Source organism: Capricornis sumatraensis, chromosome 5 (assembly GCF_032405125.1).
Source record: "Capricornis sumatraensis isolate serow.1 chromosome 5, serow.2, whole genome shotgun sequence".
Taxonomy (NCBI): domain Eukaryota; kingdom Metazoa; phylum Chordata; class Mammalia; order Artiodactyla; family Bovidae; genus Capricornis; species Capricornis sumatraensis.
In genome coordinates, this window is record NC_091073.1 from 99097771 (window position 1) to 99117607 (window position 19837).

Here is a 19837-nt window from a genome sequence, read left to right on the forward strand (position 1 = left end):
GTCTAGGTAATAACTCAGAAATACAGCAAGGAGTGAAGAGTTAAAAAAAAGTGGTAAACAGCAACAAGACAGTGTGATATTGGCAAAATATGGACAAATACATCAATGCAACAGAAGAGACAAACAAGAAATATACTCACATAAATACAGTCAACTGATCTTTGACAAAGAAGCAAAGGCAACACAATGGAGTGAAAACAGTCTCTTCAACAAATGGTGCCAGAACTGGATAGCCACCAGCCAAGAAGTTGAATCAGATGCAAACCTTACACTCTCTTCACAAAATTACCTCAAAATCAATCACAAACCTAAATGTAAAATGCAGAACAATAAAGTTCCTAGTAGAATACATAGAAGGAAACCTAGATGATGTTTATTTAGTATGGTGATGGTTTTTTCGATACAACCCCAAAGGCAAGATCCATGAAAGAAATAATTGATAGGTCAGCCTTTAATACAATTAAACACTTCTGCTCTGCAAAAGACAGTGTCAAAAGGATGAGAAGATAACACAGACTGGGAAAAATATTTACAGAACACATAACTGAGAAAAGATTATCCAAAATACACCCAAAAAACCCTCTTTAGAGCCAAAATAAGAAAACATCATATTAAAATGGGCCGAAGATTTTAGCAGATAACTACACTTAAGAAGATAAAACAGATGGCAAATAAGTATATGAAAAGATGCTGAATGTTATACTCATCAGGGAAAGTTAAATTATTAATAAAACAAGGTATAACAACACTACTGACACAACGGTCAAAATCAGGAACACCAACACCACCAAATGCTGACGAGGATGAGGAGTCACAGGATCTCTCATTCACTGCTGCTGAATAAAAATCGTACAGCCTCTTTGGAAGACAGTTTGACAGTTTCTTACAAAAACAAACATACGCGTAACATGTGATCCAGCAATTGCTCACTCTGACATTTATTCACAGGAGTTGAAAACTTATGTCCACACAGAAACCTGACTTTATACCAGCTTTATTCATAATTGGGGCTTCCCTGGTGGCTCAGAGGTTAAAGCGTCTGCCTCCAACGTGGGAGACCTGGGTTCGATCCCTGGGTCAGGAAGATCCCCTGGAGAAGGAAATGGCAACCCACTCCAGTATTCTTGCCTGGAGAATCCCATGGACGGAGGAGCCTGGTAGGCTACAGTCCACGGGGCCGCAAAGAGTCAGACACGACTGAGCGACTTCACCTTACCTATTCATAATTGCCAAAATTGGAAGTAATCAAGATGTCCTTTAGTAGGTGAATGGATAAACTATGGGACATCCAAACAACAGAAAGTGATTCAGTGCTAAAAGGAAATGAGCTAGCAAGCCATGAAAAAATAAAAAGGAAACTTAAATACATATTACTAAGTAAAAGAAACCAATATGAAAATGCAACATGCTGTTATGATTCCAATTATATGATAAATAGCTAGGAAAAGAGAAGTGAAAGGCAAAGGAGAAAGGGAAAGATATACACAACTGAATGTACAGTTTCAGAGAATAACAAGGAGACAAGGACACCTTCTTAAGTGAACAATGCAAAGAAATAGAAGAAAAACAACACAATGGGGAACACTAGAGACCACTTCAAGAAAATTGGAGATACCAAGGGAACATTTCATGCAAAGATGGCCACAATAAAAGAGAAATGGCAAGGACCTAACAAAAGCAAAAGAGATTAAGAAGAGGTGGCAAGAACACACAGAAGAATTATACAAAAAGGACTTAATGACCTGGATAGCCACGATGGTGTGGTCACTCACCTAGAGCCAGATATTCTGGATTATAAAGTCAAGGGGGCCTTAGAAGTGCTACTATGAACTAAGCTAGTAGAGGTGACAGAATTCCAGCTTAGCTATTTCAAATTTTAAAAGATGCTGCCGCTAAAGTGTTGCACACAATAGGACAGCAAATATGGAAAGTTCAGCAATGGCAACGGGACTGGAAAAGGTAGGTTTCATTCTGATACCAAAGAAGGGCAATGCCAAAGAATGTTCAAACTACAACACAATTGCGCTTATTTCACATGTTAGCGTGTAATGCTCAAAAATCCTCCAAGCTAAGTTTGAAAACTATGTGAACCAAGAACTTTCAGTTGTACAAGCTGGATTTAGAAAAGGCAGAGGAACCAGGGATCTAATTGCTAACATTCACTGGATCATAGAAAAAAGGAATTCCAGAAAAACATCTGCTTCTGCTTCACTGACTATGCTAAAGCCTTCGACTATGTGGATCACAGCAAACATGGAAAATTCTTAAAGAGATGGGAATACCAGACCACCTTAGTCTCCTGAGAAACGTGCATGCAGGTCAAGAACAACAGTTAGAACCAGACATGGAACAACTGACTGGTTCCAATGGGGAAATGAGTATGTCAAGGCTGTATTTTGTCACCCTGCTTATTTAACTTATATGCAAAGCTGTTGTTGTTCAGTCACTCAGTCATGTCTGATCTCTCCAACCCCATGGACTGCAGCACACTAGGCTTCCCTATCCCTTACCATCTCCAGAACTTGCTCAATCTCATTTCCATTGAGTTAGTGATGTCATCCAACCATCTTGTCCTCTGTCATCCCCTTCTCTTCCTGCCATCAATCTTTCTCAGCATCAGGGTCTTTTCTAATGAGTTGGCTCTTCCCATCAGGTGGCCAGTACTGGGTTTTAGCCTCAGCATCAGTCCTTCCAATGAACACCCACGACTGATCGACTGTAGGATGGACTAGTTGGATCTCCTTGCAGTCCAAGGGACTCTCAAGAGTCTTCTCTAACACCACAGTTCAAAAGCATCAATACTTTGGCATTCAGCCTTCTTTATGGTCCAACTCTCACATCCATACATGGCCACTGAAAAAACCATAGCTTCTACCAGGCAGCTGCGCAATGCTGGAGCAGCAGCCTGCCGAGAGGAGATACCCCACATCCAAGGTCAGAAGCAGTGGCCGTGAGGAGATACCCTAGGACCAAAGCCAGAAGCGGCAGGTGCACTTCGCTGGACTGGCAGTGTGGAGATACCCCATGTCCAAGGTCAGAGAAATCACAGTAAGATGGTAGGTGCTGGAGTGGCTATGAGATACCCCACGTCCAAGGGCAAAGGAGAAGGCCCAGCAAGATGGTAGGAGGGGCGAATCTGCATTTAGAATCAAACCCCATTCCCTCCAGAGATGTTCAGGAGGCTCAAACAAACCTTGTGTGCACCAGGGCCCAGGGACGCAACAGAGACTGAGACAGAACTGTGTTTGAGCATATCCTCCAACAGGAGGTATGGGTCGTCGGTGGACTGCCGCAGGAAGAGAGGCTCTGGGTGCAGCAGACTTGGGTATAGCATAAGCCCACTCGGAGGAGGTAGCCATTAACCCCACCACAGAGCTTCCAGAACTTACACAGGACTAGGAAATAGACTCTTGGAGGGCACAAGAGAACCTTGTGTACCAGGACCCAGGAGAAAAGAGCAGCGACCCCGCAGGAGACTGTCCAGACTTGCCTGTGGGTGTCTGGGAGTCTCTGGTGGAGGCATGGGTCGGTGGTGGCCTGCTGCAGGGCTGGGGGCACTAACTGCAGCAGTACACGCCTGGGATCTCTCAAGGGAGGTCACCATTATCTTCATTACCTGCACCATAGTTTGGCCCCAAGTAAATAGCAGGGAGGGAACACAGCTCCACCCACCAACGGAAAACTGGATTAAAGATTTACTGAGCATGACCCCCTCAGTCAGTTTCCCCCATCAGGAAGCTTCCATAAGCCTCTCATCTTTCTCCATCAGACGGCAGACAGACTGAAAACCACAATCAGAGAAAACTAACTAATCTAATCACACGGACCACAGCCTTCTCTAACTCAATGAAACTATGAGCCATGACACGTAGGGCCACCCAAGACGGACGGGTCATGGTGGAGAGTTCTGACAAACTGTGGTCCACTGGAGAAGGGAATGACAAACCACTTCAGTATTCTTGCCTTGAGAACCCCATGAACAGTATGAAAAAGCAAAAAGACAGGACACTGAAAGATGAACTCCCCACGTCTGGAGAAATAAGTCCAGAAAGAATGAAGAGATGGAGCCAAAGCAAAAACAACACCCAGTTGTGGATATGACTGGTGATGGAAGCAAGGTCCAATGCTGTAAAGAGCAATATTGCATAGGAATCTGGAATGTTAGGTCCATGAATCAAGGCAAATTGGAAGTGATCAAACAGGAGATGGCAAGAGTGAACATCGACATTTTAGGACTCAGCAAACTAAAATGGACTGGAATGGGTGAATTTAACTCAGATGACCATTATATCTACTACTGTGGGCAAGAATCCCTTAGAAGAAATGGAGTAGTCATCATAGTCAACAAGAGAGTCCGAAATGCAGTATTTGGATGCAACCTCAAAAACGAAAGAATGATCTCTCTTCGTTTCCAAGGCAAATCATTCAATATCACGGTAATCCAAGTCCATGTCCCAACCAGTAATGCTGAAGAAGCTGAAGCTGAACAGTTCTAAGAAGACCTACAAGACCTTCTAGAATTAACACGCAAAAAAAGATGTGTTTTTCATTATAGGGGACTGGAATGCACAAAAATGGGAAGTCAAGAAACACCTGGAGTAACAGGCAAATTTGGCCTTGGAGTATAGAATGAAGCAGGGCAAAGGTTAATAGTCTTGCCAAGAGAACGCACTGGTCATAGCAAACACTCTCTTCCAACAACACAAGAGAACACTCTACACCTGGACATCACCAGATGGTCAACACTGAAATCAGACTGATTATATTCTTTGCAGCCAAAGATGCAGCAGCTCTATAAAGTGAGCAAAAAGAAAAAAGACTGGGAGCTGACTATGCCTCAGATCATGAAGTCCTTATTGCTAAATTCAGACTTAAATTGAAGAAAGTAGGGAAAACTACTAGACCGTTCAGGTATGACCTAAATCAAACCCTAACAATTATACAGTGGAAGTAAGAAATAGATTTTAGAGACTAAATCTGAAAGACAGAGTGCCTGATAAACTATGGACGGAGGTTCGTGACACTGTACAAGAGACAGGGAGCAAGACCATCTCCAAGAAAAAGAAAAGCAAAAAAAGAAAAATGGCTGTCTGAATAGGCCTTACAAATAGCTGTGAAAAGAAGAGAAGCCAAAAGCAAAGAAGAAAAGGAAAGATATACCCATTGGAAGGCAGAGTTCCAAGAATAGCAAGGAGAGACAAGAAAGCCTTCCTCAGTGATCAATGCAAAGAAACAGAGGAAAACAACAGAATGGGAAAGACTAAAGACCTCTTCAAGAAAATCAGAGATATCAAGGGAACATTTCACACAAAGATGGGCTCAATAAAGGAGAGAAATGGTATGGACCTAACAGAAACAAGATATTAAGAAGAGGTGGCAAGAATACACAGGAGAACTATACAAAAAGATCTTCATGACCCAGATAATCACGATGGTATAATCACTCACCTAGAGCCAGACATCCTGGAATGTGAAGTCAAGTGAGCCTTAGGAAGCACCAATACGAACAAAGCTAGTGGAGGTGATGGAATTCCAGCTTAGCTATTTCAAATCCTAAAAGATGCTGCTGTGAAAGTGCTGCACTCAATATGCCAGCAAATTTGGAAAACTCAGCAGTGGCCACAGGACTGGAAAAGGTTAGTTTTCATTCCAATCCCAAAGAAAGGCAATGCAAAAGAATGCTCAAACTACTGCACAATTGCATTCACCTCACACGCTAGCAAAATAATGCTCTAAATTCTCCAAGCCAGGCTTCAGCAATACATGAACCATGAACTTCCAGATGTTCAAGCTGGTTTTAGAAAAGGCAGAGGAACCAGAGATCAAATTGTCAACATCTCCTGGATTATCAAAAGAGCAAGAGAGTTCCAGAAAAAATCTGTTTCTCCTTTACTGACTATGCCAAAGGCTTTTACTATGTGGATCACAATAAACTGTGGAAAATTCTTCAAGAGATGGGAATAACAGACCACCTGACCTGTCTCCTGAGAAATCTGTATGCAGGTTTAGAAGCAACAGCTAGAACTGGACATGGAACAACAGACTGGTTCTAAGTAGGAAAAGGAATACATCAAGGCTGTATATTGTCACCCTACTTATTTAACTTACATTCAGAGTACATCTTGAGAAATGCTCGGCTGGATGAAGCACAAGCTGGAATCAAGATTTCCAGGAGAAATATCAATAACCTCAGATATGCAGATGATACCACCCTTATGGCAGAAAGCGAAGAAGAACTAAAGAGCCTCTCAATGAAGGTGAAAGAGGAGAGTAAAAAAGTTGGCTTAAAGCTCAACACTCAGAAAACGAAGATCATGGAATCCAGTCCCATCACTTCACAGCAAATAGGAGAAACAGTGGAAACAGCAGCAGACTTTATTTTGGGGGGGGCTCCAAAATCACTGCAGATGGTGACTGGAGCCATGAAATTAGAAAAGTTATGACCAACCTAGACAGCATATTAAAAAGCAGAGACATCACTTTGCCAATAAGGTCCATCTAGTCAAGGCTATGTTTTCTCCAGTAGTCATGTATGGATATAAGAGTTGGACTCTAAAGAAAGCTGAGCAGCAAAGAATTGATGTTTTTGAACTGTGGTGTTGGAGAAGACTCTTGAGAGTCCCTTCGACTGCAAGGAGATTCAACCAGTCAATCCCAAAGGAAATCAGTCCTCAATATTCACTGGAAGGACTGATGTTGAAGCTGAAACTCTAATACTTTGGCCACCTGATGTGAAGAGCTGACTCGTTTGAAAAGACCCTGCTAGCATGTGAAATGAGTGCAACTGTGTGGTAGTTTGAACATTCTTTGGCATTGCCTTTCTTTGGGATTGGAATGTAAACTGATCTTTTCCAGTCCTGTGGCCACTGCTGAGTTTTCCATATTTGTTGGCATATTGAGTGCAGCACTTTCACAGCAGCATCTTTTAGGATTTGAAATAGCTAAGCTGGAATTCCATCACCTCCACTAGCTTTGTTCATAGTGATGGTTCCTAAGGCCCAGTTGACTTCACACTCTAAGATATCTGGCTCTAGGTAAGTGATCACACCATCGTGGTTATCTGGGTCACTAAGATCTTTTTGTATAGTTCTTCTGTGTATTCTGCTGAACACATCATGTGAAATGCTGGGCTGGATGAATCGTAAGCTGGAATCAAGACTGCTGGGAGAAATATCAACAACTTCAGATATGCAGATGATACCATTTTAATTGTGGAAAGCAAAGAGAAACTAAAGAGCCTTTTGATGAGGGTGAAAGAGGAAAGTGAAAAAGCTGGCTTAAAACTCAACATTCGAAAACCTAAGAATATGGCATCTGGTTCTATCATGGCAAACAGATGGGGAAACCATGGTAGATTTTATTTTATTGGTCTCCAGAATTACTGTGGACAGTTACTGTAGCCACAAAATTTAAAAAAAAAAAAAAAAAAAAACAACTTGTTCCTTGAAAGAAAAGCTATGACAAACTTAGTGTGTTAAAAAGCAAAGACCTCGCTCTGCCGAAAAAGTTTCATATATTCAAAGCTACAGTTTTTCCAGTAGTCATGTATGGATGTGAGAGTAGGACCATAAAGAAGGCTGAGCACCAAAAAATTGATGCTTCCAAACTGTGGTGCCAGAGAAGACTTCAGAGTCTCTTTGACAGCATGGAGATCAAACCAGTCAATCCTAAAGGAAATCAACCCTAAAATTTCATTGGAAGGACTGATGCTGAAGCTGAAGCTCCAATACTTAGGCCACCTGATATAAAGAGCCAACTCACTGGAAAAGACCCTGATGCTATATAAGATTTAGGACAGCAGCAGAGGGGATGACAGAGGATGATATGGTTGGATGGCATCACCAACTCAATGGATATGGGTTTGAACAAACTCTGGGAGATGGTGAAGCACAGGAAGGCTGGCATGCTGAAGTCCATGGGGTTGCAGAGTTGGAGATGACTAAGCTGCTGAACAACTAACAACCCCTAATCTGAGACCTGTAATCTGCCCCAAGGAAATGAACTAGTACAAGCATTGGTTTTTCTTCATATCATAATCCTGGAATTTTTGTTAATCTAATATCTGGAAAACTACTGTGTGGGATACACACACACACACACACACACACACACACACATATATATACTTTTTTCTAGGCATTTTTGGTAGCAGGGAAAATCTAGCCCCTTCATCACGGCTAGAAACAGAACAGACATGTGCTTTTTTTTTTTTTAAGCCTTGTGGCTTGCAGGATCTTAGTTCCCCAACCAGGGATTAAAGTTGCACCCTCGGCCGTGAAAACACAAAATACTAACCACTGGACCACCAAAGGATTCCCAGAAATGTATTATTAATATCAAAAACATATGGTGAATCATCGAGTTACTCTTTTTAAAAAGTATGTATTTATTTGGCTGCTCTGGGTCTTCACTGCTGCACATGGGCTTTCTCCAGGTACGGGCAGCAGGGCCTACTCTCCAGGTGCAGTGCACCACCTTCTCATCTTGGTGGTTCCTCTTGTTGTGGAGCAGGGGCTCTAAGGCATGCAGGCTTCAGCAGTTGCAGCAAGTAGGCTTAGTTTCCACACAGCATGTAGGAACTTCCTGGACCAGGGATCGAACCCATGTCCCCTGCATTGGTAGGTAGATTCTTAACCATTGGACCACCAGGGAAGACCTATCCAGTTACTCTTTTATTATTGATTTCCAACATTAATCCAAGGTAATGAGAACACAAGATACATGATTTCATTCATTTGGAATTTGTTTTGTCTTATTTTATGGCTCAGTGTACAGTCAATTTCTATAAATGTTGTGTTATTCATTTACATTTAATGCAATAATGATATATTTGGGTCTATATCTACCATCTTATTATATACTTTCTGTTTGTTCTGCTTGACCTTTTACAACATCAAAGTGAAAAAAGAAGTATCAACAGATTCTACAAACCCTTAAAAGAATAAGAAAATATTAATAACAGTTTTAGCCAGTGAAGTTCAACAATGTAAACAAAATGGAGAAATTCCTTGAAAGACACAAACTACCAGAGGTCACTCAAGAAGAAAAATAATCGGAATAATACCATCTGTTTCCTTTTAAAATTATTATCAAAAACCTTACCACAGTGCAGATGCTTTCAATAGCGAATTCCGACAAACATTTCAGGAAAAATTAATAATGATTCTACAGGACTTCCCTGGTGGCCCAGCCAGTGTTTAGGAGTCCGCCTGCCAATGCAGAGGATGCAGGTTCAGTCTCTGGTCTGGGAAGATTCCATGTGCCTTGGGGCAACTAAATCTGTAAGCCACAACTACTGAAGCCGAGTGCTGCAACTACTGAAGCATCTTCACCTAGAGCCTGTGCTCCGCAACGAGAGAAGCCACTGCAATGAGAAGGCTGTGCACTGCACCGAGGAGTAATCCCCGCTTACCACAACTAGAGAAAGCCTGAGCACAGCAATGAAGACCCAGTGCAACCAAAAAAAACACATAAATATATATAGAGAAAAGAATAATGATTCTACAAAACTCTGCAAGAGGAGAAGAGGAAGTAATACTTATCAATTCATTTTATGAAGCCAGCATTACCCAAATACCAAATCCAAACAAAAACATAAGAAAAAATTACAGGTAAATATTATTTCATGACCACATACTCAAAATTAATTTCAAATTTTGAGTTTTAACAGAACACAAAGATTTTATATTTTCCAGGAAAACAAATAAATGCATCTTACCATATTAATAAACTAAAAAGAAAGACCATAATAATTCAATAAATACAGAAAAAACATTTGACAAAATTCAACACCCATCTACAAAAACAAAAACAAACAAACAAACAAAAACCCTCCTAGTAAACTAAGAAGAGAAAACGACTTCCTCAACCTGAAAAACTTAGGGGCTTCCCAGGTGGTGCAGTGGTAAAGAATCTGCCTGCCAAAGCAGGAGATGCAGGAGACGTGGGTTTGATCCCCTGGTTTGGGAAGGTCTCTTGGAGGAGGAAATGAAAACCTGCTCCAGTATTCTTGCCTGGAAAATTCCATGGATAGAAGAGCCTGGTGGGTTACAGTCCATGGGGTCGCAAAGAATCAGACGAGACTGAGCAACTAAGCACACACACACATGGAAAACTTAAGCGCTAGCATCACATTTAATGCTGAAAGATTAAACACCTTCCCTCCAAGATCAGGAGCAAAACAAGGATATCCTCTACCACCACTTCCATTTCATACTGTATCACAGTGCAAGAAGATATTAAGGTAAGAAAAACAAATAAAACTCATTCAGACTGAAAAAGTAAATCCTAAGGAATCTCCCAAAATACTGCTAGAAGGAATAAATTTAACAAAATCACAGGAAACAGATCAATATACAAAAAATCTATTTAATTTCTATAGAGTACCTAAAATAATACAAATGCAATAGTATAAAAACATTAACTACTTCAGGGATAAATTTCACAAAATATGTTTAAGATTTTTGTGCTGAAAGCTATAACACTGCTGACAGAAATTAGAGACTTGTATAAAGGGAAATATATACGATGGCTATGGAATAGAAAACTCAATAATGTAATGTGAATTCTCCTCAAACTGATCTTTTCGTAAAATTTTATTGAAATAGTTTAGCAAAGTGATCTTTAGAGTCAATGCAATCACCATCAACATTCTAGCAGATTTTTTTTTTTTTTTAACATAAGTAGATAAGCTGATTCTGGTGGCTCAGACAATAAAGAGTCTGCCTGCAATGCAGGAGACCCAGATTCGACCCCTGAGTCACGAAGATCCCTTGGAGAAGGAAACGGCTACTCACTCCAGTATTCTTGCCTGGAAAAATCCCATGGACAGAGGAGGCTGGCAGGCTACCGTCCATGGGGTCACAAAGAGTTGGAAATGACTGAGTGGCTTTCACATACGTATACAAAGCTGATTTAAAATGAATATAGGAATGCAAAGAACTTGCAAGAGCCAAAACAATTATTTAAAAGAAACTGACTGATGATGGCCAAGAGGCACATGGAAAGTTGCTCAACAGCATTAATTATTAGAGAAATGCAAATCAAAACTACAATGAGGTATCACCTCACATCAATCAGAATGGCCATCATCAAAAAACCTACAAACAATAAACACTGGAGAAAGTGAAAGTGAAGTCGTGGGACCCCATGGACTGTAGCCTACCAGGCTTCTCCGTCCATTGGATTCTCCAGGTAGGAATATGGAGCAGGTTGCCATTTCCTTCTCTAGGGGATCCTCCTGAACCAGGGATCAAACCCGGGTCTCCTGCATTGCAGGCAGACGCTTTAGACGCTTTACCTTCTGAGCCACCAGGGAAGCCCCAAAATGCTGAAGAGGATGTGGATCAAAGGGAACCTTGGTTGCATTGTTGGTAGGAATGTAAATTTATATAGCCACTACAGACAACGGTATACTGATTCCTTTAAAAACTAAAAATAGAACTACCATATGACCCAGCAATCCCACTACTGGACATACACCCAAAGAAAACCATAACTGAAAAAGACATATATCCCAATGTTCACAGCAGCACTATTTACAACAGCTAGGATATGGAAGTAACCTAGATGTCCATCCACAGGTAAATGGATAAGGAAGATGTGGTGTATACACACACACACACACACACACACCCCCCAGTGGAATACTACTCAGTCATAAAAAAGAATGAATTTGAGAAAGTTCCAGTGAGATGAATAAACCCAGAGCCTGTTTATACAGAGTGAAGTAAGTCAGAAAGAGAAAAACAAATAGCATATATCAATGCATATAATGCATTGATGCTTTTGAACTGTGGTGTAGGAGAAGACTCTTGAGAGTCCCTTGGACTGCAAGGAGATCCAGTCAGTCCATCCTAAAGTAGATCAGTCCTGGGTGTTCACTGGAATGAATTAATGCTTTTGAACTGTGGTGTTGGAGAAGACTCTTGAGCATCCCTTGGACTGCAAGGAGATCCAACCAATCCATCTTAAAAGAGATCAGTCCTGGATGTTCATTGCAAGGACTGATGTTGAAGCTGAAACTCCAATACTTTGGCCACCTGATGTGAAGAGCTGACTCATTGGAAAGGACTCTGATGCTGGGAAAGATTGAGTGCAGGAGGAGAAGGGGACGACAGAGGATAAGATGGTTGGATGACATCACTGACTCAATGGACATGGGTTTGGGTGGACTCCAGGAGTTGTGGATGGACAGGGAGGCCTGGCGTGCTGCAGTTCATGGGGTTGCAAAGAGTTGGACACAACTGAGCAACTGAATTGACTGAACTGAATGCATATAGATGGAATATAGAGAAATGGTATCAATGAACCTATTTGCAGAGAAGGAATGGAGACACAGATGTAGGAAAGCAGGTTGTAGACACAGTGGGGGAAGGGGAAGTGGGACGAATGGAGAAAGTAGCATAGACATATATACATTACCATGTGTAAAATAGATAGCTGGTAAGAAAGGAGATCCAACCAGTCCATTCTGAAGGAGATCAGCCCTGGGATTTCTTTGGAAGGAATGATGCTAAAGCTGAAACTCCAGTACTTTGGCCACCTCATGTGAAGAGTTGACTCATTGGAAAAGACTGTGATGGTGGGAGGGATTGGGGGCAGGAGGAGAAGGGGAAGACAGAGGATGAGATGGCCGGATGGCATCACTGACTCGATGGACATGAGTCTGAGTGAACTCCGAGAGTTGGTGATGGAGAGGGAGGCCTGGCATGCTGCGGGTCATGGGGTCTCAAAGAGTCGGACACGACTGAGTGACTGAACTGAACTGAAGAAGTTGCTCTGTAACACATGGAATCCAGCCAGACATTCTGTGATGATCTAGAGGGGTAAGAAGGGAGGAGGGGAGGGAGGCTCAAGAGGGAGGTGATATATATGTAAATTATAGGGGATCTGCATTGTTGTATGGCAGAAACCATCATAACATCATAAAGCAATTTTCCTCCAATTAAAAATAAATTTTAAAAAGTTAAGTTAAAAAATTTTGAAAAATAAAAAAATAATAAAATAGGAAAACATGCACTACCTGATTTAAAATGAACTATAAAGCTACAGTAGGACTTCACTGGAGAAGGCAATGGCAGCCCACTCCAGTACTCTTGCCTGGAAAATCCCATGGACGGAGGAACCTGGCAGGCTGCAGTCCATGGGGTCGCTAAGAGTCGGGCATGACTGAGCGACTTCACTTTCACTTTTCACTTTCATGCACTGGAGAAGGAAATGGCAACCCACTCCAGTGTTCTTGCCTGGAGAATCCCAGGGACAGGGGAGCCTAGTGGGCTGCCATTTATGGGGTTGCACAGAGTCGGACATGACTGAAGCGACTTGGCAGCAGAAGCAGCAGGACTTCATTGGTGGCTCAGTGGATAAGAATCTGCCTGCCAGAGCAGGGCACAAAGGTTTGATCCCTAATCCAGGAAGATTCCATATGCCTCGGAGAAACTATGCTCATGAGCCACAGCTACTGAAGCCCATGCTCTGGAGCCCAAGAGCCACAACTACTGAGCCCACGTGCTACAACTACTGAAGCCTGTGCACTCCAGGGTCCATGAGCCACAGCTACTGAGCCTACGTGCCACAACTACTGAAGCCCACGTGTCCTAGAGCTGTGTTCCACGAGAGGAAGCCACCACAATAAGAAGCCCGTGCAGCACAGTGAAGAGTAGCCCCCGCCCGCCACGACTAGAGAAAGTTCACACAGAGCAATAAAGACCCAGTGCAGCCAAAAATAAAGAAATGAATAAAATTATTTTTTTAAGCGACAGTAATAGTATGATTCTGGAATAAGAATAGACATATAGGAAAAAAAAAAAGGAAAGTGCCAGTGTAACACAATCATTATTATTCTTCCTCATCCTTCTTCCTCCATATTGATGAGCAATTATTCCAGTAGAACTTGTTAAGAAAAAGAGAGGAGGAGGAAATGGAGGACAGGGTAAAGGAAGAGGAAGGAGATGAAAAGAAATTCAACCTTCACTTCATATCATGTGTAAAAATTAACTCAAAATGATCACACAGCAATTTCAAGACACAAAAACTACATAATACCTAAGAAAAAAGCATGGCAGAAAATCTCTGTGACTTTGGGTTACACAAAGATTTCTACAATACACATCAAAAGCACAATCCATAACAGGAAGAAGAAAAACCTGATAAATTGGACTTCACCAAAATTTAAAACTTCTGTTCTTTTAAAGGTTAAGAAAATGAAAAATAAGATATAGGCTGGGAGAAAATATTTGGAAAACATCTGATAAAGGACTTGTATCCAGAATACAGAAAGACCTTTCAAAATTCAGCAGAAAGAAAATATATAACCAAATTATTAAAAATGAGCAAAAGATATGATCAGATCCTTCATCATAGAAGATATATGAAAGTGAAAGTGAAGTTGCTCAGTCGTGTCCAACTCTTTGTGACCCCATGGACTGTAGCCTGCCAGACTCCTCTGTCTATATGATTTTCTAGGCAAGAACACTGGAGTGGGTAGCCAACCACACCCTTCTCCAGGAGATCTTCCCCATCCAGGGATCCAACACCCATTTCCTGCATTGCAGGCAGACTCTTTATTATATGAGCCACCAGGGAAGCCTCTACACCTACCATATGACCCAGTAATTCCACTCCTAGGTATTTACCCAAGAGAAATAAAAACTATGTTTAAAAACTTATACATGAATGTTTATAGCAACGTTATTCCTAGCCATCAAAAAATGGTGACAAACCAAATATTCTATAGCTGGTGCAAAAATAAACAAACTGAGGTACATCTATACAACAAATACCACAATGAAATAAAAAGGAATCAACAAACAAAAACATGGACAAATCTTAAATGAGTTATGCTAAGTGCCTGAAAAGGAGATTCAAAAAGCTTCATACATATGATGCAGTATGATATTCAAAGTATAATATCATTCTTATGACTTCCTGGAAAGCAAAACTAGAAGGAAAGAAAAGAGATTACTGGTTTCCTAGGCCTGAGGATGGTAGGAATAAATCATATAATAGGAAACTTTTTGGAGTGATGGAAATGTTCTAAATCTTGATTAATACTACTGTATAAATTTGCCAAAACTCATAAAACTATACCCTAAAAAGGGTGGATTTTACTATTTGTAAAGTATATTTTTAAAAAATACAGTAGTGAGTAAATGAGAAGTCAAGCCACAGGCTGGGAGAAAATATTTACAAAATACCTATCTGATGAAGGTCTTGTATTCAGAAAATACAAAGAGCACCTACAACTCAATAAGCAGAAGATAAACAACCTGATTTTAAAAAAAAAAAAAACAGATAAAAGATGTAAACAGAAGATGTTTATTTTCTTCTTACTAAAGAAAATAAACAGGTGGCAAATCAGCATATATTTGCTTAATACATGATTAACATATTCATCATTCAGGAAATGCAAACCCAAGAATGCCACTTCCAGATATTAACCAAAGAAAATGAAAAAATATTAATAGGTCCACACAAAGACTTGTACTTCAGTAGTTTTAGCAGCTTTGTTTATATTTATAAACTAGAAATAAGCCAAATATCCATTAACTGGTTAATGGATAAATAAGATTACCTACCTCCATACAATGGAATACTACTCAGTAACAAAAATGAATAAACTACTGATACACACAAGAACTGGGATCAATCTCAAAAGCCATAAGTAAAAGAAACAAGACAGAAAAGTCATAAAAGACTATATACGCTATGATTAAATTTAAATAAAATTCTTTCTGATTTGATAAAAGGCATTACTGATTTTGTCTCCAGTGATAAAGAGGATCCCAGCCGTCCTTGGCATGCAGTGGCAAGACACTTAAATCACCAATGCAGACAAGTATGATCAAGGACCTACAGAAGACAAAGCTTTGGGTCATCAACTAGCTGCTACCACAGAAGACTGCTGTAAAAATGAGCTGGACAGTGGGGTAGTTCCTTCTAAGTACACTGGTGAACTTGGTAAAAGAAAATGCTAAGGTGAGAACATTAAAATCACCCTAGACCATAGACATAGCCTAAGGTCTATGTCAGGGCCTAGAAAACATCCATAATGCCTTAACAGAAAGCCTCATGTCATGTGGGCACTGGCCTGAGATTTCTGAAAAGCATACCCTGCAGGTGACTGAATAAAATGCAAATTCAATTCACCTTCTGTGGGACATTTTATGTTAAAGTTAGCATCCTAATTGAGAAAGAAGGAGTGGGACCCTAGAAACTGGAATGGGGACACAGGGGCAGATTCTGATGAATCTGACTACCTTGAACCTCTAAATTCCTCCAGGCTTCCACGGCAAGTGAAAGCAGTCCTCCATACTCTGTCTGAGGAAATCAGACTCCTTTGCCTGAAGAATGTACAGCGACTTCCCCTGAGACACTTGCCTTAAAAGGGTCTGCTGATGTTCCTGAAGACCTAATCCCCAAGCTGCTCATTATCTAGACACATAACCAGACTCAAATCCCATAAAGTCCTCGACACAAAACGTGGCCTGTGTTGATAGGCAGAACATACCAAAAAGACTGCACAGTTTGACCAATCTATGTTAACAGAAAACAGAAATACAGATCCCATAATCCCCTTCTCGGGATGGGTTTGAGTCAGAGCTGGGCAAAAAGGAAATATGTGCCGCAATGGAGGATGGAAATGAAGCACAGCTGTTTCGCTTGAAAGTTAGGGTGGTTGAAGGGAATGAGAGACAGACACGGGGGTGCTGGCAGCCTCAGTCTGTCCTCACTCTTCTTTTCCCTACTCCTCATCCTCTTCCCCACTCTGCATCTAACTCTTCTCAACTGCCAACAGAAACCCCAGGCCCACCAGAAACTTGACTGAGAGTTTAGGAGATGAGATAGCTATGTCCACTGATTTCTATACCAGTCCATCTGTGCAGTGTCATGCGAGAGGCTGGATATTAGCAGTTTTCATGACTGCATGGCAGATCTGTGAGTGAGCAGCTTTAAACAATATACTTTCATTCTTTCATTTTCCTGTGTTCTTTAATAAGCATTTATAAGTTTTATGAAGATAGACAATTTTTAAATAGTTTTAAACATTTCAAGAAACCTTCCCTCATTTGGACCACTCTAAGTTCCCCCAAGGAAAACAAAAAGAGCATTTTCAGTCTAAAGAATTTTTAAAAAAGACTTACATCATTAGACTGAAACAGTCGAGTCATTGCAAAGAAGGCTTCTGTGGCTTCTGTAGTTCCAAAGTGTTCACCCTAAGTAATTTAAAGTAAATTTAAATGAAAACAATTTCTTAAACAAGAAAAAAAAAGGATTTTTCCCATTATTTCTGTAAAGATCTTTTAGAACCCAGAAAAAAAATCTCTATAAACACTGTGCCTCTTTGTTATTTTTCTGACTTTTAATTTATAAACCCACATGGCCATTTATCCATTCCTTATTTAAAATAATTCGTTATCACACACTATGCTATAAAAGTTCTAGAACAGTGGTCTCTACCCTTTTAGCAGGAACTATTTTAAATTCTCTGAACAACTGAGATTTACAGGAGATAGAAAACGAAGTTGAGTTCTTAGTCAGAACAAGATGTTATTGTTACACAGCCTAAGAACAAATATCATACCTCCTACATTTCTATAATCCAATGTCCAGTGCAAAGCCTGACCTATCATAGGAGCATAATAAATATTAAACTGTAATGAACTATAGGAATCACAGAAAACATGGTAAGAAGGGACCAACCAAAAGGGCAGGAATCAGATTATACAAAAAGGCTTATAGGGCTACTAATACAAAAGGCTTGTAGGGCTGCCAATACATCTCAAGATACTGGCTCAAGGCCCTAAAAACATTCTTTGGATCAGAACTCTAATATGTTTAATAGATTATCTGAGGATCTTCCTAAAATACAGATTTTGATTTACTGGCTCTGGTGTGAAACCTAAAATTTTCCATTTCAAATTAGCTCCCAGTGATGTGAATGCTACTGATCTGGGAACCACATACTTTTGAGTAGTAAAGTGTTAGATAACATATATTATTAATAGTCAAAACACTGCAGACCACAGACCACCTGAGACATTACCATTTCAATATTTAATTTCTTCATTAAAAGCGATCCTATATAATATGTTAGGCTCCATCATTTTTCAGGGCTTCAGCTTTCACAAAAAATACAACTAGTCTTCAATCTATTTGTCATAGGTATAAGAATAAACCCAAATTTTGATGAAAAACGTTGATAGTTTAGGATGAAAGACACTTTAAGTCCCTACTTTCTGACTTGAAACTCAAAAATATATAGATGTGTCAACTCCGGTAGAAATTTAAAAGTAATTCTCCGTAAAGAACTACCATGAATTAGGCAAAAGATCGGGTTAAGGTTCTGAAATCTGTTCACCTAGTTGTTAGTGTTCATCAGACTATGTGGGTAACTTCCTCATCAAGATAGTTATGTTTCAACATGGGTTGCCCATGAAAGCAGTATTGGTCAATATAAAAATATATGCTACTCTAGACCAACTTTACTCAAAGCTATGCTTGCTGACTGGAGTTAGCCAACTTGGACACAATGTGTGCCATGAAAAGTTAAATCAAACTAACTTTGCCTTAAATGTTTCCAATAATACCACAAGAGGATATATGTTTGTGAATAGATATATTTTATTTAAAAGCATGGACCTTCAGGATAGGGAACACGTGTATACCCGTGGCGGATTCATGTTGATCTACGGCAAAACCAATACAGTATTGCAAAGTAAAATAAAATTAAATTAAAATAAATAAATAAATAAAAGCATGGACTTGTTGTTCAGCCTTCATTTGCAAACTAAAAAACTTTATCTCGGTCATGAAACGTAGCCAAGTAAAAAGTCTCATGGAATTCAAGTTGGAAACCAGTGTTCTTTGTACCATATGTAAACCACCTGAGGTATATATATAGGTGCACATACACATGTGTGTGTATATGAATCTAACAAACAAAATTACATTTTCTAAGATCCTAGACATTTCATGAGATTTTTCAGTCTGAAGCAATAAAAAAAAAAAAAACAACAACAACAAAAAACATACACACACACACACACACACACACACACACACACACAAAAGAAGAAGTAGGATCTATGTTTCATAATTTCTGTCGGTTTTGTCTGCTATATCCCCTGTGCATAGGACACAGCAGGTACATAATAAATATATACGCTGAATGACTGAATGAATACTATTCCTGAATGCTGTGTCCACAACTATTTTCGGTGCTTCACATTTACTGTATCATTTAATCATTACCATTGTCTAAAACAGCTTTATCATAATCCCCATTTAGAGAAAACGACATAAAGCACAAAACAGTTAAGCCCAGAACCATACTAAGAAAATCATAAACGAACAGAGGCATACCTTGCAGATACTGTAGGTTCAGTTCCAGACCATGGCAATAAAATAAATATTATAATAAAGCACATCACAGGAATTTTTTGGTTTCCCAGTGCATATAAATGTTATATTATCTATACATATAAATTTATACATTTATATATATAAATGTTGCATATAAATGTTTATACTACACTGTAGTCTATTTTGTGCAATAGCATTATGTCTAAATAAAGACAATGTACAAACCTTAACTTAAAAATACTTTATTGCTAAAAAATGCTAACCATCATCTAACAATACAGGGTTGTCACAAACATTCAATTTGTAAAAAAAAAAAATTCAATAAAGTGAAGTACAATAAAACAATATTCCTACTTATATTCCTTGATTTGAATATTAAAATGAAAGCTTTAAAACATTAATATACCCTCACAAAAGGATAAAATGTCTATCTAGAATTTGTCTAAGCTTTTTAAAAATATTTTTGTTAAAA

At 39.7% G+C, this 19837-nt stretch overlaps 1 protein-coding gene across 1 annotated transcript in view; it reads right to left on the bottom strand.

Annotated features, from left to right (window-relative positions):
• The window catches only part of COPG2 (COPI coat complex subunit gamma 2), a 158406-nt gene that overhangs the window by 136214 nt on the left and 2355 nt on the right, over positions 1 to 19837 (bottom strand). The window contains exon 4 of the mRNA XM_068973209.1: positions 17145 to 17216. Within this exon, the coding sequence (XP_068829310.1) occupies positions 17145 to 17216 (72 nt within the window). The remainder of the gene's footprint in view (positions 1 to 17144; positions 17217 to 19837) is intronic.